The following is a 27,308-nucleotide window of genomic DNA, read 5'->3' on the forward strand; positions in this document are numbered from 1 at the left end:
AAAAAAAAAAAAAAAAAGAAAATAATAATAATAATACTTTTTTTGTTGTTTTTTTGAGATGGAGTCTCACTCTGTCACCAGGACTGGAGTACAGTGGCACAATCTCGACTCACTGCAACCTCCACCTCCTGGGTTCAAGCAATTCTCCTGCCTCAACCTCCCGAGTAGCTGGGACTACAGGCACGTGCCACCACACCCAGCTAATTTTTTTCTTGTATTCTAGTAGAGACGGGGTTTCACCATGTTGACCAGGATGGTCTTGAACTCCTGACCTTGTGATCCTCCCGCCTCGGCCTCCCAAAGTGCTGGGATTACAGGCGTGAACCACCACGCCTGGCCAATAATAAATTTTTAAAAAAGAGTTTCGCCAATGAAATAGCCAGTATTTGTATCCATGGCACTAAACATTTTACATGGATTACCTAGTTTATCCCCAGGACAGCCCCAAGAGGAAGGTACCATAACTATCATGGGCAGGAGGTGTAGACATGCGGAGGTTCTGGCCGGAGTCACCCAGTGGACTTCGGAGGCCACCAGAACTCAGCCCTGGCTCTGTGGCCTGTCTCCTCTTCCTCTCCCATCTCCAGGCCCCTCACACCCTGGGCTGCCACTCACTGTGGGCTGCTGTCTTTCTCTGTTCTTCCCTCCAGGGACCTCAGCCCCTTCTAATGCTTTACTTCCAGCCACCGACTCCAGCTCAGACACCTCCTGAGATTGGCACTATCTCCTCCTGCTCCTGGGGCCCTCCCATGGGAAACATTAAAACTGGGAGTCCCCCGTGTGTCGGCTGAGCACGCTGGACTTGTCGGAAAGGCCATGGAGCGCTCTTGAAGGGTTTTAAAGGAGTGACGAGGTCAAATGTGAATTTTAGAAAGATCTGGAGGGGGGAGGGGCAGATATGAAGGGTGGAGGCTGGAAATCCAGTGAGGAACTGCCCCAGTGCCCTGAGATCCTGGACACCTCACACTCCTTGTTCCATAGCCATCGGATTGGTAAGGTGTCACCTCCACATGGCCACTGGCACAGGTCAGACTTTCCGCAGTTTTTTTTCTGTTTTTTGTTTGTTTGTTTGTTTGAGGCAGGGTCTTGCTCTGTCACTCAGGGTAGAGTGTAGTGGTGCTCACAGCTCACTGCAGCCTTGACCTCCTGGGCTCAGGCAATCCTCCCACCTCAGCCTCCCAAGTAACTGGGACTACAGGCACACACCACCACACCTAGCTAATTTTTAAATTTTTTGTAGAGACAGGGTCTTGCTATGTTGTCCAAGCTAGTCTCAAACTCCTGGACTCAGGCGATCCTCCTGCCTCAGCCTCCCAAAGGGCTGGGATTATAGGCATGAGGCACCACACCTGGCCCCTTCCACAAATTAAAACTCTTAAGTTCATTCATACTGTTGTACAGCCGTCACCACCATTCAGAACTCTTTCATCTTGCAAAACTGAAACTCTTTCCCCATTAAACAACAGGTCCCCATCTCCCCTTCCTGAGCCCCCAGCAACAACCTTTCTACTTTCTGTCCCTGTGACTACCCTATGTAGCTCACACAACAGGAATCCTGCAGTATTTGTCTTGTGTGACTGCTTCCTTAACTTAGCATCGTGTCCCCAAGGTTCATCCATGCTGTAACATATGTCAAAATGTCCTTTTTTTTTTTTTTTTTTTACCCAAGCTGGAGTGCAGTGGCGTGATCACAGCTCACTGCAGCCTTGACCTCCCAGGCTCAAGCAGCCCTCCCACCTTAGCCTCCTAGGTAGCTGGGACTACAGGTGCGTGTCACCATGCATGGCTAATTTTTTGTAGAGGTGGGGTTTTACCATGTTGCCCATGCTGGTCTCAAACTCCCGGGCTCAGGCGATCAGCCTGCCTCGGTCTCCTAAAGTGCTGGAATTACAGGTGTGAGCCACCATGCCCGGCCTGTCCTTCCTTTTTAAAGCTGAATAGTATTCCACTATGTGTATACACCACATTTTGTGGATCAATTCATCTCTCTCTTTTTTTTTTTTTTTTTTTTTTTGAGAAGGAGTCTTGCTCTGTCACCTGAGCTGGAGTGCAGTGGTGCAATCTCGGTTCACTGCAACCTCTGCCTCCTGGGTTCAAGCCATTCTCCTGCCTCAGCCTCCCGAGTAGCTGGGATTACAGCTGTGCCTCACTAAGCCCGGCAAGTTTTTGTAATTTTAGTAGAGGCAGGGTTTCGCCATGTTAGCCAGGCAGGTCTCAAACTCCTGACCTCAGATGATCTGCCCACCTCAGCCTCCCAAAGTGCTGGGATTACAGGCATGAGCCACTGCACCTGGCCCAACTCATCTCTTGATAGATACTTGGTTTGCTTCCATCTTTGGGCTGTCGTGAATAATGCTGCTATGAACATGGGTGTGCAAATATCTCTTCCAGACCTTGCTTTTAGTTCCTTTGGATATATACCCAGAAGCAGGATTGCGGATCATGGGTAATTCTATGTTTAATTCATGAGGCATGCCATGCTGTTTCCATAGGACCTTGGGCACTTTTACCATGGACGTTGGGGCAGTTTCTTCACTGGCTTCCCAGCCTCCACACCTTCATATCTGCCCCTTCCCTTCCTAGGATCTTTCTAAAATTCACATTTAACTTCATCACTCCTTTAAAAAACCCTTCAAGAGCTCTCCATGGCCTTTGGGACAAGTCCAGCCTGCTCAGCTGATGCACCGGGGACCATCTGTGATCAGACCCCCCCCCCCAACCTCTCCAGCCTCATCTCTCTCACCTGAGGCATCACCAATCCACACTTCCTACCCCACGCAGTTTTCTGGGTTGGAATGCCCTTGCAACAAACCACAATCCTTCCATGCCAGCCCAAAGGCGCTGAGTTCTTTTTCTTTTTTTATTTATTTTCTTTTTGTGAGACAGGGTCTCGCTCTGTCGTCCAGGCTGAAGTGAGGTGGCCCGATCATAGCTCACTGCAGCCTCCAGCTCCTGGGTTGGAGCGATCCTTGAGTTCTCTTCGTTAGTTAACTGGAATTCACTGTCTCCTTGCCCATTGCAGTCCACGGCCTTCAGGCACCGTTGGACTGGTATTCAGCACCCTCGATCGACCCTTTCCGTGTCATCTCCCTGCAGGCCCGTGAAGCTCCCAGCGCCAGACCCGAGAGGCTACGTCGAGGTTTGCAGGCAGATCTCCCCAGAGTCCCCGAGGTGACCTGTGATTGAACCCACCCACGTTCCAGCTCCTTCCCCACTCCGCTCCTTCAAGCCCTCATCTCCTCACCCTGCATCACCCCTACCGCAAGGGTCCCTCACAGGCTTCGATCCCGGCCCCTATCACGGCCAAGCTGGACCTCAGTTTCCCCAGATGCAGAGCGACGTTTGTGGGCGCGGCCCCTCTCCCACCCCTTACCGCTGGGGGCAGCTCCCAGGGCGGGTCACCGCCGCGCTGCCGCTCGCAGATCAGACAGGTCCGGATGCCCTTGCAACCGCATTCCCGAAGGACCTCGGGAGTCTCGGCGGCAGCCGCCGCCATCGCGCCGTCCGGGTGGCCAGTGCGCAGGCGCGGCCGTGGGGGCCGCTGGGAGTTGTAGTCCGCGCGGGGCGGGGGCACGAGGCCTGAGTTCCACTTCCTTCCGGTCGTTAACGCCCACGGGCTCGCGCGGCGCCGCCTCCTGGGCTTCGTTACCGCGGACGCCAGTACCAGGCTCCAGGAGACGCAGGGCGACGCCAGACGCCTGGGCGGCCGACTGGGTCAGCGCGGGCTGCGCCTCCTCGCCATGGGCCCCCTCTCGGCGCGGCTGCTAATGCAGCGCGGGCGCCCCAAGAGCGACCGGCTGGGGAAGATCCGGAGTCTGGAGTAAGAGCCGAGCAGGGGGCGAGGCTGTGTCCTCGGGGTCGGGCGGTCGGGGAGAAGAGCGGGGACCCTCCCCAACGGCCCGCCTGTCCCCGTTATCGCCCTCTGGGTTCGGCAGAGTGGTCAAATGTCTTCTTGTTGTGAGATCGTGGCCCTACCCGCTCGCCGGGAGCTCCGAGGGGCCTCATCCCCTGAAGGGAGCCCGGACAGTTAGGGGCACAACCTGCCGCTACCGTTAGAAGGCCTGGGAAGCACAGACGAGCCCCCGAAGGATCAGGAAGAGCATCCTAGAGGGGGCTAGGATGTCCCCCAGTCCTAAAGTAGTTGCAGTTTTTTTTTTTTAAGTGGTGGGGAGTCGGGAGTAGTGGCGCGCGCTTCTAGTCCCAGCTACTCGAGAGGCTGAGGCGGGAGGATCCCTCAGCCCAGAAGTTGGAGGCAGCAGTGAGCTATGATCGCGCCTAGGCGACTGAGTGACACCCCGACTCTAAAAGTAACGGGGGGATGGGCGGGGCGGCTACACTTGTGCGAGAAATGTCAGGTGAAAAAGCCTTCTGAGGTAGCCGGGGCAGATTGGTGTGGGGTGCAAAGCCTGCCCGCCCCCTAAGCCTTCTGCCCCCAACTCCAGCCTGTCAGGATTGGAGCTGCTCTCCGAGCACCTGGACCCCAAGCTCCTGTGTCGCCTGACGCAGCTGCAGGAGCTTGACCTGTCTAACAACCAGCTGGAGACGCTGCCGGACAACCTGGGCCTGTCCCACCTGCGTGTCCTCCGCTGCGCCAACAACCAGCTGGGGGATGTCACTGCCTTGTGCCAGTTCCCCAAGCTCGAGGAACTCAGCCTGGAGGGCAACCCCTTCCTGACGGTAAGTGGGGGCCTCCCACCAGCTTCATACCTGGGGCCAGGACTCTGTTGGGCTCAGGCTCAGCATCTCCTGAGCCACTGCCCTTCACCCCTTCTTCCCCAGGTCAATGACAACCTGAAAGTCTCCTTTCTCCTGCCCACGCTCCGTAAGGTCAATGGCAAGGATGCGTCCTCAACTTACTCTCAGGTGGAGAACCTGAATCGGGAGCTGACCAGCAGGGTAAGGGGATGAGAGGATTATTTATTACTTTTTTTTTTTTTGAAATGGAGTCTCACTCCGTCGCCCAGGCTGGAGTGCAGTGATGCGATCTTGGCTCACTGCAATCTCTGCCTCCCAGGTTCAAGTGATTTTCCTGCCTCAGCCTCCCGAGTAACTAGGATTACAAGCACCTGCCACCACGCCCAGCTAATTTTTTTTGTATTTTTAGTAGAGACAGGGTTTCACCATGTTGGCCAGGCTGGCCTCAAACTCCTGGCCTTAGGTGATCTGCCCGCCTTGGCCTCCGAAAGTGCTGGGATTACAGGTGTGAGTCACCACACCCGGCCTGACTCTTCTAAGTAGCTTTTTCTGGGGTGTTTTTTACTTTACTATTTTTTTTTTTTTTTTTTGAGACAGGGTCTCGCTCTGCTGCCCATGTTGAAGTGCAGTGGTGTGATCATAGCTCACTGCAGCCTCCAACTCCTGGGCTCAAGCGATCTTCCCGCCTTAGCCTTCTGAATAGCTGGGGCTTTACGCTCATGCCACCACATCTGGATCATTTTAAAATTTTTTGTAGAGGTGGGATCTTGCTCTGTTCCCCAGGCTCCAACTCCTGGCCTCAAGCGATGCTTCTTCCTCAGCCTTCCAGTGGCTGGGACTACAGTCACCTGGGCTGTTTGTGATGTGTGTGTGTGGTGTTTATGAGGCTGTGATTCCAGGAGGCTTCCAGCAGGTGGCAGGATTGAGATTCCCTGAGATGGAGGGCTGGGTACGGAGGAGCTGGGGTGGGCCGGGCCTGGATCTGGTCCCTCTTGCACCAGGTCACAGCTCACTGGGAGAAGTTCATGGCCACACTGGGCCCTGAAGAGGAGGCTGAGAAGGCCCAGGCAGACTTTGTGAAGTCGGCTGTCAGGGATGTCCGCTACGGGCCCGAGTCCCTCAGCGAGTTCACCCAGTGGCGGGTACGTCCCTGTCCCAATGTGCAGGGAGTCACTGGCTCTCGTATCCCTAGCTGCCTGGAGGTCCCTGGCCGTGAAGGGCTGAGGGGCTGTGGGAGTGGGGTGAGTCAGGGTGGGCAGCCCTGTTGGCTGGAGAGGTCCTTCCCCAACTCTGGAAGCACAAGCTCCCCCTGACTATGCATTGGCAGGGCTGGGGGCACCTGGGACTCTGTCCAGCTTCCTGATGGCCTGGCCCCACCCAGGTGCGGATGATCTCTGAGGAGCTGGTGGCCTCCAGTAGGACCCAGGTGCAAAAGGCTAACAGCCCAGAGAAGCCCCCAGAAGCTGGAGCTGCCCACAAGCCCAGGGTGAGTGCAGCTCCCAGGGCTCTGAGGCCAGGCCAGTCCCTCCTGCCTGGAGAAGCTGCAGGAGACCAAGGCGTCCTGGGCATGTGCCCAGGAAGCACCCCAGGTCCCAGCTCACTCCCTAGGTGACCCCGGGCCAGCCTGGGCCTCCTGCACCCACAGTGAGGTGGGGTCCAGCCTGTGATGGGGAGGAAGGAAGCCCCAGGCAGACGGGCCCATGGTCACAAGGCCCCCTCCACAGGCCAGACTGGTGGCCTTGAAACGGCCAGACGACATCCCACTCAGCCTCTCTCCCAGCAAGCGGGCATGTGCCTCCCCGTCGGCCCAGGTGGAGGGTGGCCCTGTGGCAGGCTCCGATGGCAGCCAGGTGAGCTGAGGTGGCAAGGAGCAGGTGGCAGATGAGTCGGGGCTGGGCAGCCGTGACCCTCCTCTCCCCCCACAGCCTGCCGTGAAGCTGGAGCCCCTGCACTTCCTGCAGTGCCACAGCAAGAACAACAGCCCCCAGGACCTTGAGACCCAGCTGTGGGCCTGTGCCTTCGAGCCGGCCTGGGAGGAGGGTACATGGTGGCGGGCGGGGCAAGGGCCGCTGGAAATGGGGCCGCCTGGATGGGTGGGGGATCAGGAGACAGAGCTTAAAAGGTGTCATCAAGGCTGGGAGGAGGCGGCTGCAGGGAGGACCCGGATGGGAAATGTCTCAGCTCATCTGACCTATCAAAACCGGGCACTCAGGGGCCACATCCCAGACCGTGGCCACGTGCGGCGGGGAGGCTGTGTGCGTAATTGACTGCCAGACGGGCATCGTGCTCCACAAGTACAAGGCACCCGGCGAGGTGAGTGCAGGGCCCTGTCCCTGCTGGGCGGGGGCGTCCGACTAACTCCTGAATAGCAGCATGGGGATGGATGCAGGCTCGGCCCCCTGCCCCGCGGCCTTTTTCTTTCATGCTGGGGCTCCCTATCCCAGGCCGGGGCTGCCCGCGTGTTCACACCAGTAGCTCTGCCCCAGTGACTGTTTCCTCTAACCCCCACCCAGGAGTTCTTTTCTGTGGCCTGGACCGCCCTGATGGTGGTCACACAGGCCGGCCACAAGAAGCGTTGGAGTGTGCTGGCGGCCGCAGGCCTGCGGGGCCTGGTCCGGCTGCTGCACGTGCGTGCTGGCTTCTGCTGCGGGGTCATCCGGGCCCACAAGAAGGCCATCGCTACCCTGTGCTTCAGCCCCGCCCACGAGACCCACCTCTTCAGTAAGCCCCTCCCCTTCACCCCTGGGACCCCCAAGCACCCCTGTCCTGCTGCCCCAGTAGCCTCCATGCTCCCCTCCCTGGGATGGCTGGGAGCTCGGGCGCCTGCCGGGCCCCAGTCTGCACCGCTCCGACTCTAGCTTTGGCAGGAAGCCATGTCGCTTCAACCCTGGCTTTATCCACAGCCTGCTCTGTGGCCTTGGAGTTTTCCAACAGCCTGGGCCACTGTGTCCCCTGTCAGTGACCTGGGGGGATGCCCCTGCCCCCGGGTGTGGCGCCCCCGTCACGGGGGATGGATGAGCCACAGGAGGTGGCCGCTGGAGCCACCACATCAGGTTAGAGCGAGGAGACAGGGATTGCGGGCCCAGGAGTGTTCCTGTCTCCTAGGCTCGGCCCGCCCTCCCTGCCTCAGAGGGGCTGGCCTTGGGACCGTGGGCTCAGCCTGGGATGCGGCCAGCAGGAGGGAGCAGGGTCACCTCAGGGCCACTTCTCCCCTGCCCCACCCCCTCCTCAGCGGCCTCCTATGACAAGCGGATCATCCTGTGGGACATCGGTGTGCCCAACCAGGACTACGAATTCCAGGCCAGGTGATGCTTTCGGGCGAGGCTGGGGAGTGGCCAGCTGCTGGGGCAGGGACACCTCGGTCTGGGGCTGATGCTCTGCTCCCCCTTGCCCACTGGCAGCCAGCTGCTCACACTGGACACCACCTCCATCCCCCTGCGCCTCTGCCCTGTCGCCTCCTGCCCGGATGCCTGCCTGCTGGCCGGCTGTGAGGGCGGCTGCTGCTGCTGGGACGTGCGGCTGGACCAGCCCCAAAAGAGGAGGTGAGGCTGGGCAGGGGGCGCATTGGAAGCCAGGCCTCTGCTCAGGGTGGCTGTTGGCCCAGATGGGCTCACAGCAGCCTGGGCACACCTGGGTAACCATAAGGGTTGTTTTCGCAGAGTTGGCTTGTCCCACCTTCCTGCCAGGCTCTGGAGGAAAGGACTCTGACCCTGCCCTCACCCTGGGTTCAGCTGTGGGACTGGGCCATGATGGCCTCCCCTTCACTTGGGGCTTCAGCACCATGCTGTGCCCACGTGATCCAGCCCACTCCTGCCACTCATCAGCAGTGTGATGGTCCTCTGTGTTAGTGTAATGTCCTCATCTGTGAAGAGGGGCCGATGGCTAGTGGAGGGCAGGTGAGGCGGTGTCTGGGCAGGCAGGCAGGCTTTGGAAGTGCCACGTTGAGGCTTTGTGGCTCATCTGTCCCACCTGGAGACAGGGCTTGGCAGGGGGTCCTTGCCCTCTTGGGGCCCCCAGCCTACTGGGGAAGACAGACGCTAAGCAAAGGTGGCCAATCAAAATCCCACAGTGTGATGCTAGCTACGAAGGAGAGGGAAAAAGAGTAACGGGCAGAGGGACACTAGCATGGGGGCCTCAGGGGACTCTGCTGAGGTGACCAGCGGCAGATGGATATTCTGGGGCTCACGCTTTCCTCCCTGGGAGCCCGGCGAGGGAGTCAGTGGGCAGAGGGCGGGAAGGTGCTTGCATGGAGGAAATGGTACGTGCAAAGGTCAGTGGCAGGGGAGCCGGCTGGCCTGCTCGGCCATGTGGCCACAGCTGGGTGGACCCAGCCCAGAACGAGGTGGCAAGGGTGCCTGGGCAGGGCATGCCGGGCTTTGTCAGCCACAGTAAGCTTTGCATTTCTATTTATTTACTTTTTAATTGAGATGGAGTCTTCCTCTTGTCACCCAGGCTGGAGTACAGTGGCTCGATCTCGGCTCACTGCAACTTCCGCCACCAGGGTCCAAGTGATCCTCCTGCCTCAGCCTCCCGAGTAGCTGGGATTACAGGCGTATGCCACCACACCCGGCTAATTTTTTTTTTTTTTTTTTTTTTTTCTTGAGATGGAGTTTCACTCTTGTTGCCCAGGCTGGAGTGCAATGACACGATCTCGGCTCACTGCAATTTCCACCCCCCCGGGTTCAAGCAATTCTTCTGCCTCAGCCTCCCGAGTAGCTGGAATTACAGGTGCATGCCAACACACCCGGCTTATTTTTGTATTTTAATAGAGATGGGGTTTCGCCACGGTGGCCAGGCTGGTCTCAAACTCCTGACCTCAGGTGATCCACCCGCCTCAGCCTCCCAAAGTGCCAGGATTACAGGCGTGAGCCATTGCACCCAGCCGATTTTTGTCTTTTTAATAGAGACGGGGTTTCGCCATGTTGGCCAGGCTGGTCAGCTCCTGACTTCAGGTGATCCACCCACCTCAGGCTCCCAAAGTGCTGGGATTACAGGTGTGAGCCACTGCCCTGGGCCAAGATTTGGATTTTTAGCCTACCTACAACAAACAGCCCAGGAGGAGCTTCAACACAACAGCTGCTGTGTTGAAAGGAGCAGCAGGGGCCTTGGTGGCAGAGGTGGTGGTGGCGGCGGCGGTAGTTATGGGCTTATCTTTCTCACCAGCAGCCCCTGGGCTGCCTCCTTCCTTCCTGCCTGTATGTCTGGTCCCTGTGTCTAAGATGCTTCTTCTCATACCCTCTGCCCAACTGGCTCAGGCCTGGCCCATGGTTAGCTGCTGGGCCACGCTCCTGGCTCCAGGCTAGCCTCCGAGAGTCAGGTAGCTGCCGGGACACTTCTCCAAGCAGACACTCCCACACAGTCTCAGCTCTGAAACATTCAGCAGCCATTCCCCCATCTTTAGAGTCAGAGCAGATGCCCCCAACAGCCCCCTGGGCCATGGCCTGGAAACACCTGCCCTACTTGGCTGCCAGGAGGCCCCTGCTCATCTCACACTCGGTCCCAGAGGCATCGGCTCGCTTCACAGCCTTTTCTGACCACCTGGCCTACCCCCGTCCTGGAAGAGCCACCCCTCATGCCTCTGGGTCACTACTGTGACTCGGGACACTCAGGTGCTGGCTCCCCCTTCCAGGGCAAACTGAACCTTCCTGGGGCCAAGAATGTATCTCTTTGGTGGCATCTTCTGTGCAGCCTTCACACAGGGCACGGTCCCCAGCAGGTGCCCTGCAGATGCCTGGGTGAGTGGGCAGCTCTCTATCTGCAAGGAATGGCCAACTAGCATCTCCTGCTGCCCCACAGGGTGTGTGAAGTGGAATTCATCTTCTCTGAGGGCTCCGAGGCATCTGGACGGAGAGTGGATGGGCTGGCATTTGTGAATGACGACGTCGTGGGTGAGTGAGCCCAGCTAGCGGGACAGCCTGGCCTCCGGGCACACAGATGGGCCGCTTGTCCCTGGGCTGGGCTGAGGATCTCTAGTGGGAGGAGGTGTCCGGGAGGGGCCACCCTGCACAGCTCTCCCTTCTCCCCCACAGCCTCCAAGGGGAGCGGCCTGGGCACCATCTGCCTGTGGAGCTGGAGGCAGACGTGGGGGGGCCGGGGCAGCCAATCCACGGTGGCAGTGGTGGTCCTGGCGCGGCTGCAGTGGTCACCCACCGAGTTGGCCTACTTCTCGCTCAGCGCCTGCCCTGGTGAGCCTGCCCCCCTGCACCCCCCCCCGACCCCCCGATCCCCCGATCCCGCAGGGCCTCCGGGAGCTCTGCCCCCACTCAGACTCCATTTCTGTCCCAGCAGATAAGGGGATTGTGCTCTGTGGGGATGAGGAGGGCAACGTGTGGCTCTACGATGTCAGCAACATCCTAAAGCAGCCACCCCCACTGCCGGCAGCCCCGCAGGCCCCGACGCAGGTACTGCCCGGCTCATCCTGCCCAGGCTTGGGCTGGCAAGGCATCAGGGGCCCTGCCTTTGGTCAGCAGCCCAGCCCAGCCCTCCTCTCTCTCCCCACCAGATCCTGAAGTGGCCCCAGCCCTGGGCCCTGGGCCAGGCGGTGACCAAGACCATGGTGAACACGGTGGTGGCCAATGCCTCCTTCACCTACCTCACTGCCCTGACGGACTCCAACATCGTAGCCATCTGGGGGAGGATGTAGCCTCACGCCATTGCAAAGGACCAGGGACGCAGCTAACTAACTTATTCAGCTTTGGGCCGACGGGGGTGGGGGGAGGTCTATCAAGCAGTGAATATTTTTATTAAAAACTCTCTACTGTGGACAAGAAGGCTGTGGAAAAAGGTGTTTCGAGTTATGCAGGAAAAAGTGTTCCTGCTTTGATTGACAGGCAGGCCCAGGAGCTGAGGCTTCTAGAGCAGAGACTCTTGGCAGCTCATGGGTTTGCACACTTCCCTCCGGCGAGACTCTTGGGAGCTCATGGGTTTGCACACTTCCCTCCGGCTCAGCACAGCCTCCGCAGCAGGCCCTGGACTCCGGATCTTTTGTCCAGAATGAATTCATCCCTGCCAACCGGAGGCCCCTGAAACAGGTCATCTGCCTACATCAAGCCTGACAACTCATTTGCTTGTGAAGTTACCGCTGCTCAAGTCCACATCCAGGTCTCTTCCGCCATACTTTATTAGGAATATAAAACCTCATCTATGTACAGGACACGTCGGTGTCAGGGTGAGGGGTGGCCACAAGGCGGGCCATGGCTGGGACTGGCCGCTCTCTCCGTCGTGGTACCTGGAGCGGAGGGTCGGGCACAGGTAGGAATGGGGCTCATAGGCTGAGCAGAGCCCCCTCTGGCCCCTACTCAATTCCTTCCTGCTTGTCTTTTATGGCCACCTGGGAGAGAAGAAGGTGGAGACTCAGCTGGAATGGCTGGGGCAAGGATGCTGGAAACACATGCCCAGCATCCTCCGGCCAGGCCCTTCCTGGAGGGCAGCCATGGGCCACACTCCTCAGGACAGTGGAGCAGCCAAAGGGCCCTCCCAGCTGGCCCAATCCAGCCCTAGCAGGAGTCAGAGGCCACAGAGGCTTCCTGGTGAGCAGATGACTCAGACACTGAAATCCCCCAAGCTATGGCTCTTTCCCCTCTAAACTGTTCTAGACTCCCAGGCGCCCTGCCAGGAACAGGCGTGGGCCACCCTGGGGTGAGCTGCCTCCCAGAGGCCTGGAAGGACCAGGCCTTGCCAACCACCGACAAGGGACGTAGAAGAACACCCCCAAAGGACAGCAGGTCCCCGCCCCGATCTGGCCCACAGCACCAAGGGACCCTGCAGTGCTACGGAAGTCCCATGGGGCAGATGGGAGCCACAGGCCTGGACTCCACAACCCCTCAGTCCACACGTCCTGGAGCCTGTGGTGGAAGTCCCTGCTCTTCCATCACTGCCGCCTCTCCCCCAGGACCTCCGAAGAAACAGGCCAAGGCTGTCCCAGGCCTGGGCACACGGGCTGGTGTCCAGCCCACCCCGTCTGCCCCTCCAGGCCCTGCCCTCACCCGGAAGCGCTCCTCCAGCAGGGACAGCTCACTGATGAGGTCGGTGATGGCGTTGGTGAAGGCTTCCTGAGGGCTGTAGTCCGGCGTGGTCTGCACTCGGATGATGATCTTGTGCTCCAAGGGGTGGGGGACTTTGTAGCCAGCAAATAGCACCTGCGGGTCCTTTAGGAGTTGTCTGAGGTCCAGGGACAGACAGTGTGAGGGTCTAGCCTCGTGCCCTCGGGGCTCAGGCCCAAGCTAGGTAGCAGCCAGCTCAGAGCAGAACAGACTTTCTAGCCAAAAATCCCCCCCAACGTTCTTCCCCAAAAGTCTTCAAGGAAAGTAATGCTTTTAGGAAGATACCTCATGTGGGGACACCCTACCCCTGCCACACACACACACATACACCCTGTATCTGAGGTTGAAGGACACCCACACGGTCCCCCACACCCTCCACATCCATAAGGTTGAAGGACCTGAGCTGGAAACGGATTCCAGCAACCTCTTCCCACTGGGCACAGCAGTGCTGGCAGAGATCTCCCAGGCAGTGAGTGTTCAGCCAGTGTTCAGTGACTCCGACCCAAAAAGCCCGCAAAGAGCATCCACGCAGCAAATAAAGGCAGCAGGAGAGGAGGGCCAGCTCCCAGCAGTGAGTGGAATGCAAATGGAACTCCACCCTCTGAGCAGCACAGCTGCCAGCGGCTGGTCACGCACACTGGGCCCTGTGCCATGGGGCTGCGTCACGTACTATGCCCTGGGCACGCAGGGGTCTCCTCTAGAGCAGCTTAGAGTGGTGTGAGCACCATGAGGGGGACCTGTGCATAGGTGGCAACACTGGGCTCAAGAGCAGGGGAGCAGCAGGGCCCCAGGAGAGCTTGGGCGCCCCACTGGCTGGGCTCCAGGCAGGAGTCCTCCATCCCCGTGCCCGACCACACCAGGAGACTGGGCAGACCCCACTCACAGACGGGGAAAAGCCTGGCTTCGCTGGTGGCACCAGAGGGAAGAGCCAAGTCTACAGTAAAATGACAAGTCCCTGGGCCAGAATGGCAGACACATCCCTGACCAACCACCTGGCTAGGACCTCACTGGTATAAACAAACACCCACCAACCAATGCAGGGTGCCCATTAGGGGCACTGGATAGCCACAGAACTCTCCTACTTCTTTTTCTTTCTCTTGTTAAATAGAAGTTCTAGTCTCTGCCACATACATCTTAGAGGCCGAGGTGGCACTGAGGTCACAAACGGGTGGCATGAGGGGAGCTAATCTTGACTGCTTTTCAATGCCCCTCAGCATGAACAACACAGGCCTATTGTGCTGGAATCTGCTGCTCGTTCATTTACAGAACGTGCACTTAATGGTGAATGTAAGGCTGGGCGCAGTAGCTCACGTCTGTAATCCCAGCACTTTGGGAAGCCGGCGGGTGGATCACCTGAGGTCAGGAGTTCGAGACTAGCCTGGCCAACACAGTGAATCCCCGTCTCTACTAAAAATACAAAAATTAGCCAGGCATCGTGGCGTGTGCCTGTAGTCCCAGCTACTAGGGAGGCTGAAGCAGGAGAATCACTTGAACCCAGGAGGCAGAGGTTGCAGTGAGTGAGCAAGATCGTGCCATTGCACTCCAGCCTGGGCGACAGAGAAAATTCCATCTCAAAAAAAAAAAAAGTGAATGTAATGCACATGTTCATCTACAGAATAAGCCACTACAGAAGCGTGGCTTATGTGAAGACATGGAGGTTGGTGTCATTTTGATAAAAAGGTACTAAGATTATAAAATGCCCAGAGCAAGCCCCCAGAAGGACTTCCTGTAGCTCAGACAGACTGAGGAAGATCTTGGAACTTGTGCTTTGCCCAGAGGGGCCCATTAAACACAGCCCCTGAGAGCCTGTGATGGGAAACTTACGATTTAATGATGTTTCCCAATGTGTGGTCTTCTTTGTTGATGGTGAATAAACAGGCATTGGGTACCTTGGTGTCCTTGTTAATGGTGATCCTAGGAAGACAGAGGCCACAGATGAGGGGCAGGGGCTCCCCTCCTCCCACCCTGAGTCTAAACCCTGCCTCCACCTGGCCAGCTGTGGTGGCTCGTGCCTGTAATCCCAACACTTTGGAAGGCTGAGGTGGATGGATGACCTGAGGTCAGAAGTTCAAAACCAGCCTGCCCAACATGGCAAAACCCTGTCTGTACTAAAAATAAAAAAATAAAAAAATAAATTAGCTGAGTGTGGTGATCCATGCCTGTAGTCCTTGGGACTTGGGAGACTGAGGCAGGAGAATCACTTGAACCTGGGAGGTGGAGTTGCAGTGAGCCGAGATCATGCCACTGCACTCCAGCCTGGGCAACAAAGTGGAACTCTGTATGAAAAATATAAAAATAAAAAGGAAAAATAAGCTCTGCCTCCTCCTGAAGGCCTTTCTCAATCTCTTCATCCCATAAAGGCCTCGCCAACCCAGTCCCCTACTTCTTGCTACCCCAGGTCTATGGAACCTTGGCCTTTTCTGAATTCTTTTTGGTAGAGATGGGGTTTTGCTTTGTTGTCCTGGCTGGTCTTGAACTCTTCGCCTCAAATGATCCCTCCTGCTACCCAGGCTGGAGAGCAGTGGTGTGATCATAGCTCACTGCAGCCTCCAACTCTTAGGCTAAAGTGATCCTCCCGCCTTCGCCTCCTGAGTAGCCGGGACCACAGGCGCACGTCATCATGCCTAGCCTGTTCCTTTTTTCTTATGCCAACAATGAAGCAACCAAAAGGTGAAGAGAGGCCCTGAAGTTACACGGTGAGGCTGGTCCTGACTCTGTGAATTCCGAAAGCAACCATCCCCCTGGCTGGAGTGTGTAGTCCTTCCATCCATTCCCCAGAACAAGTCATGCTTTGGCATTTACTATGATTTTAGTGAACGCTTAGATGGACAAAGACAGGAAACTTCCATTGGATTTTCCAAGACAAGTAAAGGTTTTCAGAGTGCAGTTCCCAGAGAAGCAGCATCAGAACCCCCTGGGAACTTGTTAGAGTCTCCCACCTCCCACTTACTGGACCCAGAACTCTGGAGGTGGGGCGCAGGGATCTATGGTTTAAGAAGCCCTTCAGGTGATTCTAATGCACACTCAATTTGAGGGCAACTAGGCTGACACTAAAATCTCACACAGGTGAGAGGTATCAAGTTGAATATCCTTTTTTCTAAGGTGGTTTCTCCCGGTTGACACCACACACATTTTAGGGTGCATAATTCTTTCCTGTGGGGTGCTGTCTTGTGGACATTGTAGGACATCAGCAGCATCCCTGACCTCTATCCAGCAGATTCCAGTCATAACCCCCTTTGACAACCAATAATGTTCCCAGTTATTGCCACATGTGCCTTGTGGGGCCAAATGGTCTTCAGTTGAGTCTGCCCTAAAGGAGGCCGAAGTGGCTGGCAAGGGCCAGACCAAGACCTCTGCACGCCAACCTGGGAACAATAAGAGCCAATGGTTATGAGGTCTTCCAGGTGCTGAGCTTTGGACCAAGAGCTTTACACAAATTACCTCATCCAATTCTTTTTATTTTGAGACAAGATTGAGCTCAACCGCCCAGGCTGGAGTGCAGTGATGCGATCGCAGCTCACTGCAGCCTGGAACTCCTGTGCTCAAGCAATCCTCCCACCTGAGCCTCCCAAAGTGTGGGATTAAAAGCGTGAACCAGCGCACCTGGCCAGATCCCTTTTTTTGTTTTTTGAAACGGAGTTTCGCTCTTGTTGCTCAGGCTGGAGTGCAATGGCGTTATCTCCGCTCACCTCAACCTCCACTTCCCAGGTTCAAGTGATTCTCCTGCCTCAGCCTTCTGAGTAGCTGGGATTACAGGCATCTGCCACCACGCCCGGCTAATTTTGTATTTTTAGTAGAGACGGGGTTTCTCCATGTTGGTCAGTCTGGTCTTGAACTCCCGACCTCAGGGTGATCCGCCCGCCTCGGGGTGATCCGCCCGCCTCGGGCTCCCAAAGTGCTGGGATTACAGGCGTGAGCCACCGCACCCGGCCTGAATCCCATGTTTAAGTACAGTAATAAACTCATTTTCCAGATGAGGAAATAGGGCCTCCGACAGATCAAGCCACTCGCCCACAGATAGAGTAGCTAAGTCCCCCACTTAGCCGAGCCCAAGCTCTCTCCCCTGGACTCCTTCAACCCGCAGGCAGCGAGGAGCCACTGCGGCTTTTACGCAGGCCGCTGACAGAGTGGAGGGGATGGAGGATGGAGGTGGCGGGCGAAAGACAAGAGAGGAAGCTGCCAGATCCCAGAGTTTGAAAAGGGCTATGGAGAACCAGACACTCTGGGCTCGAATACAAGCCCCGCCACTTCCTATGTGTCCAGGGTAACTTGCTCGCCTCCAAGCCTCAGTGTCCTCATCTGCAAAATGGACACACTCGCCACTGCCTCGCGGAACGGCCTTACATTTGGCCGACACAGGCCGAGCGGACGATCAAGCAAAAGCGGTTTCCCTCCCGGGGCAAGAGATGGGCAGGAGACACCCCAGAATGCGACAGTCGCAGGCCCGCGCACCTCGGCCCCCCGCAGCCGGCGTCACTTACTTCTTCTCGCCCTCGAAGAGCAAGAACGACTCGAAGGCTGGAGGGGCGTTCATCCTCCCGCCGCCGTCGCTTCCAGACCCTGAGTGTCCGCCGCCGCCGCCGCCCCAGAGCCGTAATAAGAGGCTTCTTCCGGATTACTCCGGCGGGGCAAACCCGCGTAAGGATCGGCTCATCGCCCCCTGTCGGGCTGGAGGATCTTGCGCAGGCGCGCGAAAAGCCCGAGATAGGCCGGTGCCTCTGCGCATGCGTCAGTCGCGAGGCGACCCCCCCCCACTCCCCGCACCCGGGCATGGCTCTCCCCTATGGGCGCTTTTCGGCGCATGCTCAGGGCGCCGGGAGGGCTGCTCTGCCCCTACAGAGGCCTCCTAGTCCTGGCTGAGCGGGAACCTCAAGCTGTACCTTTCTCCTTTCCCCATGTCCCTTGATCTCTCTTTGGAAACGTGCACCCCCTTGGAGTGCGCAGCAGGAGGCCCCTGAATAGACAGAATAAAGCTAAGGGGTAGTGGACAGCTGCGGCTAGCAGCCGTAGGGGGAGCAGAAGAAGATCTCGTGGCCAGAGGCAGATCTATGATAAGCCCCCTGCCCAGGCTGCCTACACCGACTGCTGCAGGACCCCCGCCTGGGGGGTGCCGCCGGCTTGTTAGCCGGGAGGGACAATTGGGTGAAGGATGCAGAAGGAGGCAGGTGTATACAGCAGTGAGAGGGGAGCCCGGAGGGTTACGTATATCTTTTTATTTATTATTATTATTATTTAGAGACAGTGTCTCCCTCTGTCGCCCCGGCTGAAGTACAGTGGCACCATCATGCAGCCTCCAACTCCTGGGCTCCAGAGATCCTCCTACCTCAGCCTCCTGATAGTTGGGACTGCAGGCATGTGCCATCACACCTAGCTATTTTTTTTTTTTTTTTTGAGATGGGGGTCTCCCTCTGTTGCCCAGGCTGGTATTGAATTCCTGGCCTCCAGCAGTCCTCCCGCCTCAGCCTCCCAAAGTGCACTTGGTGGATGTGGGCGGCAAGCCACCCAGGTGCTGAGGCAAGAGACCGAGAGCACAAGCTGTTCCAATATAATAAAATATATAAAATAAGAATAGTTATACTAGATATAGATCTTAGATATGATTATATATGAATATCATTAATCATTAGTTGGTAGCAATTACTCTTTATTCCAATATTATAATAATCCTCACTCTACAATCATAACCTAGAAAAACCAGGCCATACAGAGATAGGAGCTGAGGGGACATAGTGCGGAGTGACCAGAAGACAAGAGTGCGAGCCTTCTGTTATGCCCAGACAGGGCCACCAGAGGGCTCCTTGGTCTAGCGGTAACGCCAGTGTCTGGGAAGATGCCCATTGCCAAGCAGACTGTGGTCTAGCGGTAGCGTCAGTGTCAAGGAAAAACACCGGCTACTTAGCAGACTGGGAAAGGGAGTCTCCTTTTCCCCGGGGGAGTTTAGAGAAGACTCTACTCCTCCACCTCTTGTGGAGGGCCTGACATCAGTCAGGCTCGCCTGCAGTTATCCGGAGGCCTAACCGTCTCCCTGTGATGCTGTGCTTCAGTGGTCACGCTCCTCATCCGCCTTCATGTTCCATCCTGTACACCTGGCTCTGCCTTCTAGACAGCAGTAGCAAATTAGTGAAAGTACTAAAAGTCTCTGATAAGCAGAAATAATGGCGTAAGCTGTCTCTCTCTCTTTCTCCTCTCTCTCTCTGCCTCGGCTGCCAGGCAGGGAAGGGTCCCCTGTCCAGTGGACACATGACCCATGTGGCCTTACCTATCATTGGAGATGGTTCACACTCCTTATCCTGCCCCTTTGTCTTGTATCCAATAAATAGCGCAGCCTGGCATTCGGGGCCACTACCGGTCTCCGCGTCTTGGTGGTAGTGGTCCCCCGGGCCCAGCTGTCTTTTCTTTTATCTCTTTGTCCTGTGTCTTTATTTCTATGCTCTCTCGTCTCCGCACACAGGGAGAAAAACCCACAGACCCTGTGGGGCTGGACCCTACAGGTGGATAAGGGTATCTTACCCTTTTTGGTTTGGTTGTTTTGCAGAGTACAGTTTAGCATAAAGGCCTTCCTTGAGTTGTTTGAAGCAACAGGGACTGGGGTCTCAGATGAGCTACCAGAGCCCTAACAGTTTGGCAGCTGTTTCTCTGGGCAGCAGCTACAGTGCCAAGGAAATCCGGAGCTTCTACTCCTTCTGGGAAGGCCCATTTCCTACTTGAGTTCTTGCACCCTGGCAGGAGGAAATCTCATTCTGCAACAGCCCCACACAGTATCTGACTTTCCAGGTGAAGTGGGTGGGCACCTCTTTAACTGGTGAGGAACAGAAAGTGATACTGGTAGGCTGGGCGCGGCAACTCACACCTGTAATCCTAGCACTTTGGCACTTTGAGAGGCTGAGGCGGGTGGATCACTTGAGGTCAGGAGTTCGAGACCAGCCTGGCCAACATGGTGAAACTTCATCTCTACTAAAAATACAAAAAATTAGTCGAGTGTGTTGGCGGGCACCTATAATCCCAGCTACTTGGGAGGCAGAGGCGGGAGAATCACTTGAACCCGGGAGGCGGAGGTTGAAGTGAGCCGAGATTGCGCCACTGCACTCAGCCTCCCAAAGTACTGGGATTATAGGCGTGAGCCACTGTTCCTAGCCAAAGGTAGCATCCTTGACCCAAGCTTTTCCAGGGTGACCCAGAAGTGTGGAGGTTATATCCTCAGGGAATTATTACCCTCATCACTTTTTTTCTTTTCTTTTTTTTCTTTTTTATTTTTTTGAGATAGAGTCTCGCTCTGTCGCCCAGGCTGGAGTGCAGTGGCGAGATCATAGCTCACTGCAGCTTCAAGCTCCTGGGCTCAAGCAGTCCTCCTGCCTCAGCCTCTCCAGTACCTGGGACCACAGGCAGGCACCACGGCGCCCTGCTAGTTTTTTGTTTTTTTTTGAGAAGGATCTCACTCTTTTTCACCAGGCTGGATCATTGGGGCCGCCCCCCGGGGTTCACGCCATTCTGGCCCAGCCTCCTGCGTAGCTGGGACTACAGGCACCCGCCACCTCGCCCGGCTAATTTTTTGTATTTTTAGTAGAGACGGGGTTTCACTGTGTTAGCCAGGACGGTCTCAATCTCCTGACCTCGTGATCCACCCGCCTCGGCCTCCCAAAGTGCTGGGATTACAGGCATGAGGCACCGCGCCCGGCTTTTTTTTTTACTTTTTGTAGAGATGGGGTCCAACTTTGTTGCCCAGGCTGGTCTCCAACTCTTGACCTCAAGCAATCTTCTCGCCTCGGCCTCCCAAAGTGGTGGGATTATAGGCATGAGCCGTGTCCCTGGCCACACACGCCATGCTAATTTGTTACACATTGGCTGTGGTTGCTTTCGTGCTACATGGCACGGTGGTTGTGACTTGAGAGCTGCATGTCTGGTCCTTTACAGAAAACGTTTGCTGATCCTATCTTGCGGATTGTGCCTGTGTTGATTTTGCTATTTATTGTTTGGTTACAGCCCAGACACTGAAGTTACTTATTAGCTTGTAGGTTTCTATCCCGTAGAAAAGAAAACTTCATGGCCGGGCGCGGTGGCCACGCCTGTAATCCCAGCACTTTGGGAGGCCGAGGTGGGCGGATCACGAGGTCAGGAGATGGAGACCATCCTGGCCAACACAGTGAAACCCCATCTCTACTGAAAATACAGAAATTAGCTGGGCGTGGTGGTGGTGGGCACTTGTAATCCCAGCTACTCGGGAGGCTGAGGCAGGAGAATTGCTTGAACCCAGGAGGTGGAAGTTGCAGTGAGCCAAGATGGTGCCACTGTACTCCAGCCTGGATGACAGAGTGAGACTCTGTCTCAAAAAAAAAGAAAAGAAAAGAAAGAAAGAAAAGAAAAGAAAGAAAGAAAAGAAAACTTCATTAACCAGTTTTGTATCTAATATCACAATCTTATTCTAGCACTCTTCTCTTAAAATGCTTACAGGCCAGGCACAGTGACTCACATCTGTAGTCCCAGCACTTAGGGAGGCTGAGGAGGGAGGATTGCCTGAGCCCAGGAGTTTGAAACTAGCCTGGGCAATATAGCAAGATCTTGTCTCTACTAAAAATTTAAAAAATCAGCTGGGCATAGTAGTGTGTGACTGTAGTTCCATTTACTTGGGAGGCTGAAGCAATAGGATTGCTTGAGCCCAGGAGGAAGAGGCTGCAGTGAGCTATGACTGCACCACTGCACTCCAGTCTGGGTGGCAGAGCAAGACCCTGTCTCAAAAACAAAACAAAAGAATGCTTACAAATACATGAAATACATGTACCCAGCTTCTCAGAATGATCCATGAATCAGAGTTCCCACTCTTCTTCTGAATTGGTGCATAATAGATCTTTGATATGTGTTCATGATATAGATGAGTCATCTTTTTTATGTATTTGAAAATTATACTTTGAAAAGGCCTTGCCCGGAGGTGGTTGCTGCATACCTGTTCAGATTTCCTAAGAGGTTGAGAGAAACAGGTACTGGGTGAGCTGGGTCCGCTCAAGCCTTCCCAGGGTGCCTGCCCTGCCTTGTGGTGAACACCAGCCCCCTGGGCTGCAGATATCTGCCTGGGGGTCCAATCAGATCCTCAAGACATCTGGGACTGGGCATGGTGGCTCATGCCTGTAATCCCAGCACTTTGTGAGGATGAGGTGGGCGGATCACTTGAGTTCAGGAGTTCAAAACCAGCCTGGCCAACATTGTGAAACCCCATCTCTACTAAAAATACAAAAAGTAGTCAGGCATGGTGATGGGCACCTGTAATTCCAGCTATTCGGGAGGCTGAGGTGGAACAATCACTCGAACTTGGAAGGCGGAGGTTGCAGTGAGCCGAGAATGTGCCATTATCCTCCAGCCTGGGTAACAGAGGGAGACTCTGTCTCAAAAAAAAAAAAAAAAAAATAGGCCAGGTGCAGTGGCTTACACCTGTAATCTCAGCACTTCGGGAGGCTGAGGCAGAAGGATCATCTGAGGTCAGGAGTTCGAGACCAGCGTGGCCAATATGGTGAAACTCCATGAAACCCCATCTCTACTAAAAAAAAAAAAAAGACAAAATATTAGCTGTGAGTGGTGGCGTGCGCCTGTAATCCCAGCTACTCAGGAGGCTGAGGCAGGAGAATCGCCTCAACCCGGGAGGTGGAGGTTGCAGTGAGTTGAGATCACACCACTGCCCTCCAGCCTGGGCGACAGAACCAGACTCCATCTCAAAACAAAAACAAAAACAAACAAAAAAAACATCTCGGAACCTGCCCCAGGCCCCAGTTGAATGCCAGGGCTTGAAGTCTCTGGGAGGGGGTGGTATAGACTCGTGGGACAGATGGAAGGTATATCCTCTCCTGTTCCTCTCGCTTTTCCAGGTGGCCTCCAGAAACAATGTGGCATCCTGGGCTATGGGCAGCTCTGCTCAGGGCCTGAGAGGAGAACCGGGGGGCAGTGCCAGGCATGCACTGATGTTAACTTCCCTTCCAGCTGCAGTGGTCAGGATCTGGGGAGGGGAGGAGAGGCATGGTGGATGCTGCCAGAAGGGTGGCTGTGTGTGTGCACTCAAGATTCAGGTTTCCACTTGTAGCCCTAATAAGCCCACGGCTCTTTCCCTTTCACTGCCTGCATTTAGGCTCAGGAGACCCTGGAGGCCATACTTCCTGGACAGTAGAAACCCAAGGAGATCCAACAGGCATGAGGATTTTTGTGTACCCCTAAGGGAGTAGCCAGAGAACCAGGTGCTGGTGATTTGGGGTGGGGTAGGGGCTGCATCAGGCTCAGCTGTCCCTGGACCCAGGGCCTTGGGCCAGGAAGGGAGGGGAGGGACCCAATCCAGCAATAGGAGCCCGTAGGATGGCAGAGCACAGGAGGCTCTGAAGCTCTAAGGGGTCGGGCTGGGGTGGGCTGCCTATGGGGGAAATGGTATCCACCAAGGCCACAGCCAGGAGAAAAGGTTGATACGGCCCCAAAAGCCATAGGGAAGAGGGAGAGGGCAGGTCCCTTGAATCTTAATTTCTCCTTGACCTTTTTTTTTTTTTTTTTTTTGAGACAGCATCTCTCTGTCACCCAGGCTGGAGTGGAGTGGTCCGAGCTCGGCTCACTGCAACCTCCACCTCCTGGGTTCAAGCAATTCTCCTGCCTCAGCCTCCCAAGTAGTGATTACAGGCACCTGTCACCATGCCCAGCTAATTTTTGTATTTTTAGTAGAGACAGGGTTTCACCATGTTGGCCAGGCTGGTCTCTAACTCCTGACCTCAGGTGATCCACCCACCTCGGCCTCCCAAAGTACTGGGATTACAGGCATGAGCCACCATGCCCAGCCCTCTTTGCCTTTCCATACTATTCCTGGAAGAGCCAAGGTATACAGGCTGCCCCACTGGCTCTGCCCCAGAACCTAGCTGGGCAGCCAGGTCAGGGGTCATGTCTGAGCCCTGGGACTTTGGGGGCTGTCCTAGGCTAAAGAGAAAGAGGGGAGGCTCAGAGCTTGCTTGGATGAGCTTTGAGAATGTGTTTGTGGCTGGGTGCGGTGGTCCTGTAATCCCAGCACTCTGGGAGGCTGAAGTGGGAGGATGGCTTGAGCCTAGGAGTTGGAGACCAACCTGGACAACATGGTGAGACCCTGTCTCTACCAAAAGTACAAAAAATTAGCTGGGCATGATGGTGCACACCTGTAGTCCCAGCTACTCAGAAGGCTGAGGCAGGAGGATCACTTGAACTCAGGAGTTGGAGGCCGCAGTGAGTTATGATCACTCCACTCCACTCCCAGTAAGACTCTCTCTCAAAAAAAAAAAAAAAAGATGTTCTGGAAGACTCTGCCTCTCCTCTGTCTTGTTTTTTTTGTTTGTTTTTTGTTTGTTTTTTTGAGATGGAGAATCACTCTGTCACCCAGGCTGGAGTGCAGTGGTGCGATCTCGGTTCACTGCAACCTCCGCCTCCCAGGTTCAATCCAATTCTCCCAAGTAGTAGGGGTTACAGATGCGTACCACCGCACCTGGCTAATTTCTGTTTTTAGTAGAGACTGGGCTTCGCCATGTTGGCCATGGTTTGCCAGGCTGGTCTCGAACTCCTGAACTCAGGTGATCTGCAGGCCTCAGCCTCCCGAAGTGTGGGATTACAGGTATCCTCAGTCTTGTTAATTACACTGGGGTTTGCTGTGTACAGCGAGATCAGGATGAGGGTGGTGACGTGGTGATCATGGGGACCCATGCTTCTGCTCAGGGGGTTGGCAGAAGCCAGCAAGGCTTGGGGTTTCCCTGTTTGGAGCTCTCCAAGTTGAGAGTGCAGAGGAGTGTGAGATGCATGTGAAAATGCAAACTTAGCTCTCCCTGGCTGGAGGCTGGCATTGGGTGAGTCTCTGGTAGGACCAGGCCACGTATACTTTTTTTTTTTTTTTTTTTTTTTTTGAGACGGAGTCTCGCTCTGTCGCCCGGGCTGAAGTGCAGTATCTCGGTCTCGGCTCACTGCAAGCTCCGCCTCCCGGGTTCACACCATTCTCCTGCCTCAGCCTCCAGCGTAGCTGGGACTACAGGCGCCCGCCACGACGCCCGGCTAATTTTTTTGTGTTTTTAGTAGAGACGGGGTTTCACCGTGTTAGCCAGGATGGTCTTGATCTCCTGACCTCGTGATCTGCCCGCCTTGGCCTCCCAAAGTGCTACAATTACAGGCGTGAGCCACCGCGCCCGGCCATGTATACTTTTTAAGCTTTTTTATTCTTGAAAAGTTTAGGCTGGGCGCAGTGGCTCACGCCTGTAATTGCAGCACTTTGGGAGGCCAAGGCAGGTGGATCACGAGGTCAGGAGATCGAGACCATTCTGGCTAACACGGTGAAACCCCATCTCTACTAAAAAAAAACAAAAAAAAATTAGCCGGGTGTGTTGGCGGGCGCCTGTAGTCCCAACTACACGGGAGGCTGAGGCAGGAGAATGGCGTGGACCCGGGAGGCGGAGCTTGCAGTGAGCACTTGCAGTGAGCAGAGATGGCGCCACTGCACTCCAGCCTGGGCGACAGAGCGAGACTCCGTTTCAAAAAAAAAAAAAGAAAGAAAAGTTCAAAGATACATAAAGCTAGACTATGCAGGATAATGAGCCCCCACATACTCCCCATCTCTCGTCTGTAATTATCAGCTCGTGGCTACCTCTACCTCTCCCCTCTACCTCTTGTCTCATCTCTACCTCTCCCCCTGACCCCTGCCTCTGGGTCAGTTTGCAGCAAATCCCAAATGACTATATCATTTATCCTAAATATCCCATAAATATTCCACTATACTTACAACACAACTGCAATATCTTTTTGGTTTGTTTGTTTTTGTAAAGATGGGGATTTCACCATGTTGCCCAGGCTGGTCTCGAACCCCTGAACTCAAGTGATTCTCCCACCTCAGCCTCCCAAGTAGCTGGGATTACAGGCATGTGCCACTGTGCCCAGCCAAGTGCAGTATCACACCTTTACAAAATTAATAATTCCAATCATCCTATAGTTGATTACTGTTCAAATTTCCAATTGCCTCATTAAAAGATCATTTCTTAACATTTTGTTTTGTTGCAATTGGTTGCTGTAAGTCACCTAAATATCTTGTCTCTTTTTTATACTTTTTATTGTAGTAAAATAGGTATAACATAAAATTTGCCATTTTAACCATCTTAAGTGTTTAACTCAGTGGTGTTAATTACATTCGCAATGTGTAGCCATCACCACTATTTAGTTCAAAAATCTCAAGTCTCCTTTATTTTCCTTTTTTTTTTTTAATTTTAGGGACTAGGTTTTGCTATGTTGCCCAGGCTGGCCTTAAACTCCTGGCCTCAAGGCGATCCTTCTGCCTTGGCCTCCCGAGTAGCTGGGACTACAGGTGTGCACCATCACACCCAGCTTCAAGTCTCTTTTAATTATTATAAAGTTCTGGCCATGCACAGTGGCTCACAACTGTAATCTCAGCACTTTGGGAGGCCAAGGCGGTCAGATCACCTGAGGTCAGGAGTTCGAGACCAGTCTGGCCAACATGGAGAAACTCCGTCTCTACTAAAAATACAAGAATTAGCCGGGCGTGGTGGCACACGCCTGTAGTCCCAGCTACTCGGGAGGCTGAGGCAGGAGAATTGCTTGAACCTGGGAGGCAGAGGTTGCAGTGAACCAAGATCGAGCCATTTGCACTCCAGCCTGGGCAACAGAGTGAGACTTTGTCTCAAAAAAAAAAAAAAAAAAAATTGAATGTGAAAATTGAATGTGATTTTTAAACAACCTATTTGAGCTCTGAGGTGGATGTCTAAGTTCCAAGCCCACTCCTCCCTTCTGGGGGTCCCAGTTTCGTGATCTCTTCTTCCCTTTCCTTCCTGGTAGCTTAAAAAAAATAGAGATAACAGGATAAAGGTGAGGAATGAAGGAATGAATGGATGCAGGCAGAAGTGAAAACAGCGCCCACTTGGAGGGCTAGAACCATCTGGAGGGCTGGGACTACCTGGAGATGCCCTGTGTCTATGAGCTGCTGTTGTGAGGAGCCTGGAGCCAGTGGACACTGGGAGGGAGGAGGCTTTAGAGTGGGTGGCAGCCAGGGGAGGAAGGAGGTTGGCTGAGCCAGGTCTGGGGGCCTCAGGGACTTCTGTGTCCTCATAACGCACAAAGGCCCTGCCCACCCTGCCCCGGGGCGGCCCACAGTAGCAGCGGCTGGTGGTCCCTGCAGCCGGTCAGCCCCAAGAGCGGGCACAACGTGTGGCTTGGGTACCACAGGGCCGGAAGAGAGGGACAGGGGCCCTGCTCCTGTCACCTGCTGCTTCTGCCACCCCACGACCAAGTCATTGGTGTGAGCTGGTGGCCAGACATCACTGCCCCGCAGGCAGTGGCGGCTCCTCTTGGGCTGGGGGCAGGGCTTGGTGGGCAGCCCTATGGGAGGGGGAGCTGGTGGGGGACCACAGGGACTGACCAAATAATGGCAGGCCAGATCCCAGGACACCAGGGGCTCTAAGTCCCGAAGAGTGGGGACTGGGCCGGAGTCAAGTTTTGCCGACCGTCAGACCAGCCCCGGGCCTCTATGACGAAGGCATCAGAGAAACCCCATGGGGCCAGAAAGGGGCTGGGGCAACCGTGGACCTTTGGGATCTGGGG

General features: G+C 55.3%; 4 protein-coding genes across 7 annotated transcripts in view; 1 reads left to right on the top strand and 3 right to left on the bottom strand.

Moving 5' to 3' along the window:
• The window catches only part of ALKBH4 (alkB homolog 4, lysine demethylase), a 9,164-nt gene extending 5,571 nt beyond the window's left edge, over nucleotides 1-3,593 (bottom strand). Inside the window, exon 1 of the mRNA XM_032756145.2 lies at nucleotides 3,374-3,593. Within this exon, the coding sequence (XP_032612036.1) occupies nucleotides 3,374-3,496 (123 nt within the window). The 5' untranslated portion in view covers nucleotides 3,497-3,593. The remainder of the gene's footprint in view (nucleotides 1-3,373) is intronic.
• Nucleotides 3,544-11,691, top strand: LRWD1 (leucine rich repeats and WD repeat domain containing 1). 3 transcript variants are annotated; one of them, XM_058443689.1, is made up of 15 exons: nucleotides 3,547-3,820; nucleotides 4,443-4,677; nucleotides 4,780-4,896; nucleotides 5,697-5,837; nucleotides 6,077-6,181; nucleotides 6,420-6,545; nucleotides 6,621-6,735; nucleotides 6,908-7,008; nucleotides 7,209-7,416; nucleotides 7,928-8,000; nucleotides 8,097-8,237; nucleotides 10,492-10,583; nucleotides 10,725-10,880; nucleotides 10,981-11,096; nucleotides 11,198-11,691. In XM_058443689.1, exons 1-15 carry the CDS (start codon nucleotides 3,741-3,743, stop codon nucleotides 11,336-11,338), a joined length of 1,947 nt encoding a protein of 648 aa, XP_058299672.1. In that variant the 5' UTR covers nucleotides 3,547-3,740; the 3' UTR covers nucleotides 11,339-11,691. The 3 variants fall into 3 exon arrangements, with proteins under 3 accessions (XP_058299675.1, XP_058299672.1, XP_032612027.1); XM_032756136.2 differs by having other exon boundaries at nucleotides 10,984-11,096; XM_058443692.1 differs by lacking the exon at nucleotides 6,420-6,545 and having other exon boundaries at nucleotides 3,544-3,820.
• A 106-nt stretch (nucleotides 11,692-11,797) lies between these two features.
• On the bottom strand, nucleotides 11,798-17,383 carry POLR2J (RNA polymerase II subunit J). Of its 2 annotated transcripts, XM_032756158.2 has the most exons (4): nucleotides 17,219-17,382; nucleotides 14,562-14,651; nucleotides 12,681-12,855; nucleotides 11,798-12,025 (listed from the first exon to the last, which is right to left on the bottom strand). In XM_032756158.2, exons 1-4 carry the CDS (start codon nucleotides 17,269-17,271, stop codon nucleotides 11,990-11,992), a joined length of 354 nt encoding a protein of 117 aa, XP_032612049.1. In that variant the 5' UTR covers nucleotides 17,272-17,382; the 3' UTR covers nucleotides 11,798-11,989. The 2 variants fall into 2 exon arrangements, with proteins under 2 accessions (XP_032612049.1, XP_032612042.1); XM_032756151.2 differs by lacking the exon at nucleotides 11,798-12,025 and having other exon boundaries at nucleotides 12,427-12,855; nucleotides 17,219-17,383.
• A 993-nt stretch (nucleotides 17,384-18,376) lies between these two features.
• LOC131381854 (uncharacterized) lies at nucleotides 18,377-25,378 on the bottom strand. The gene is given in 3 exon segments (XM_058430791.1): nucleotides 18,377-18,654; nucleotides 24,354-24,612; nucleotides 25,254-25,378. Coding segments are annotated over 3 exon segments (498 nt in total). The 3' UTR covers nucleotides 18,377-18,540.
• Between the last annotated feature and the right edge of the window lie 1,930 nt (nucleotides 25,379-27,308).

This window comes from Hylobates moloch, unplaced genomic scaffold (genome assembly GCF_009828535.3).
Source record: "Hylobates moloch isolate HMO894 unplaced genomic scaffold, HMol_V3 SCAFFOLD_1, whole genome shotgun sequence".
Classification (NCBI taxonomy): domain Eukaryota; kingdom Metazoa; phylum Chordata; class Mammalia; order Primates; family Hylobatidae; genus Hylobates; species Hylobates moloch.

What these genes read in the sequence shown, in the direction of transcription:
- POLR2J (XM_032756151.2), bottom strand. Translation starts at nt 17,271, where the DNA reads ATGAACGCCCCTCCAGCCTTCGAGTCGTTCTTGCTCTTCGAGGGCGAG. An exon ending in CTCTTCGAGGGCGAGAAGAA is followed by an intron (nt 14,652 to 17,218) that starts GTAAGTGACGCC and finishes CTGTCTTCCTAG; the next exon opens with GATCACCATTAACAAGGACA. An exon ending in TTGGGAAACATCATTAAATC is followed by an intron (nt 12,856 to 14,561) that starts GTAAGTTTCCCA and finishes CCTGGACCTCAG; the next exon opens with ACAACTCCTAAAGGACCCGC.
- LRWD1 (XM_058443689.1), top strand. Translation starts at nt 3,741, where the DNA reads ATGGGCCCCCTCTCGGCGCGGCTGCTAATGCAGCGCGGGCGCCCCAAG. An exon ending in GAGCTGCCCACAAGCCCAGG is followed by an intron (nt 6,182 to 6,419) that starts GTGAGTGCAGCT and finishes CCCCCTCCACAG; the next exon opens with GCCAGACTGGTGGCCTTGAA. An exon ending in CCACGAGACCCACCTCTTCA is followed by an intron (nt 7,417 to 7,927) that starts GTAAGCCCCTCC and finishes CCCCCTCCTCAG; the next exon opens with CGGCCTCCTATGACAAGCGG.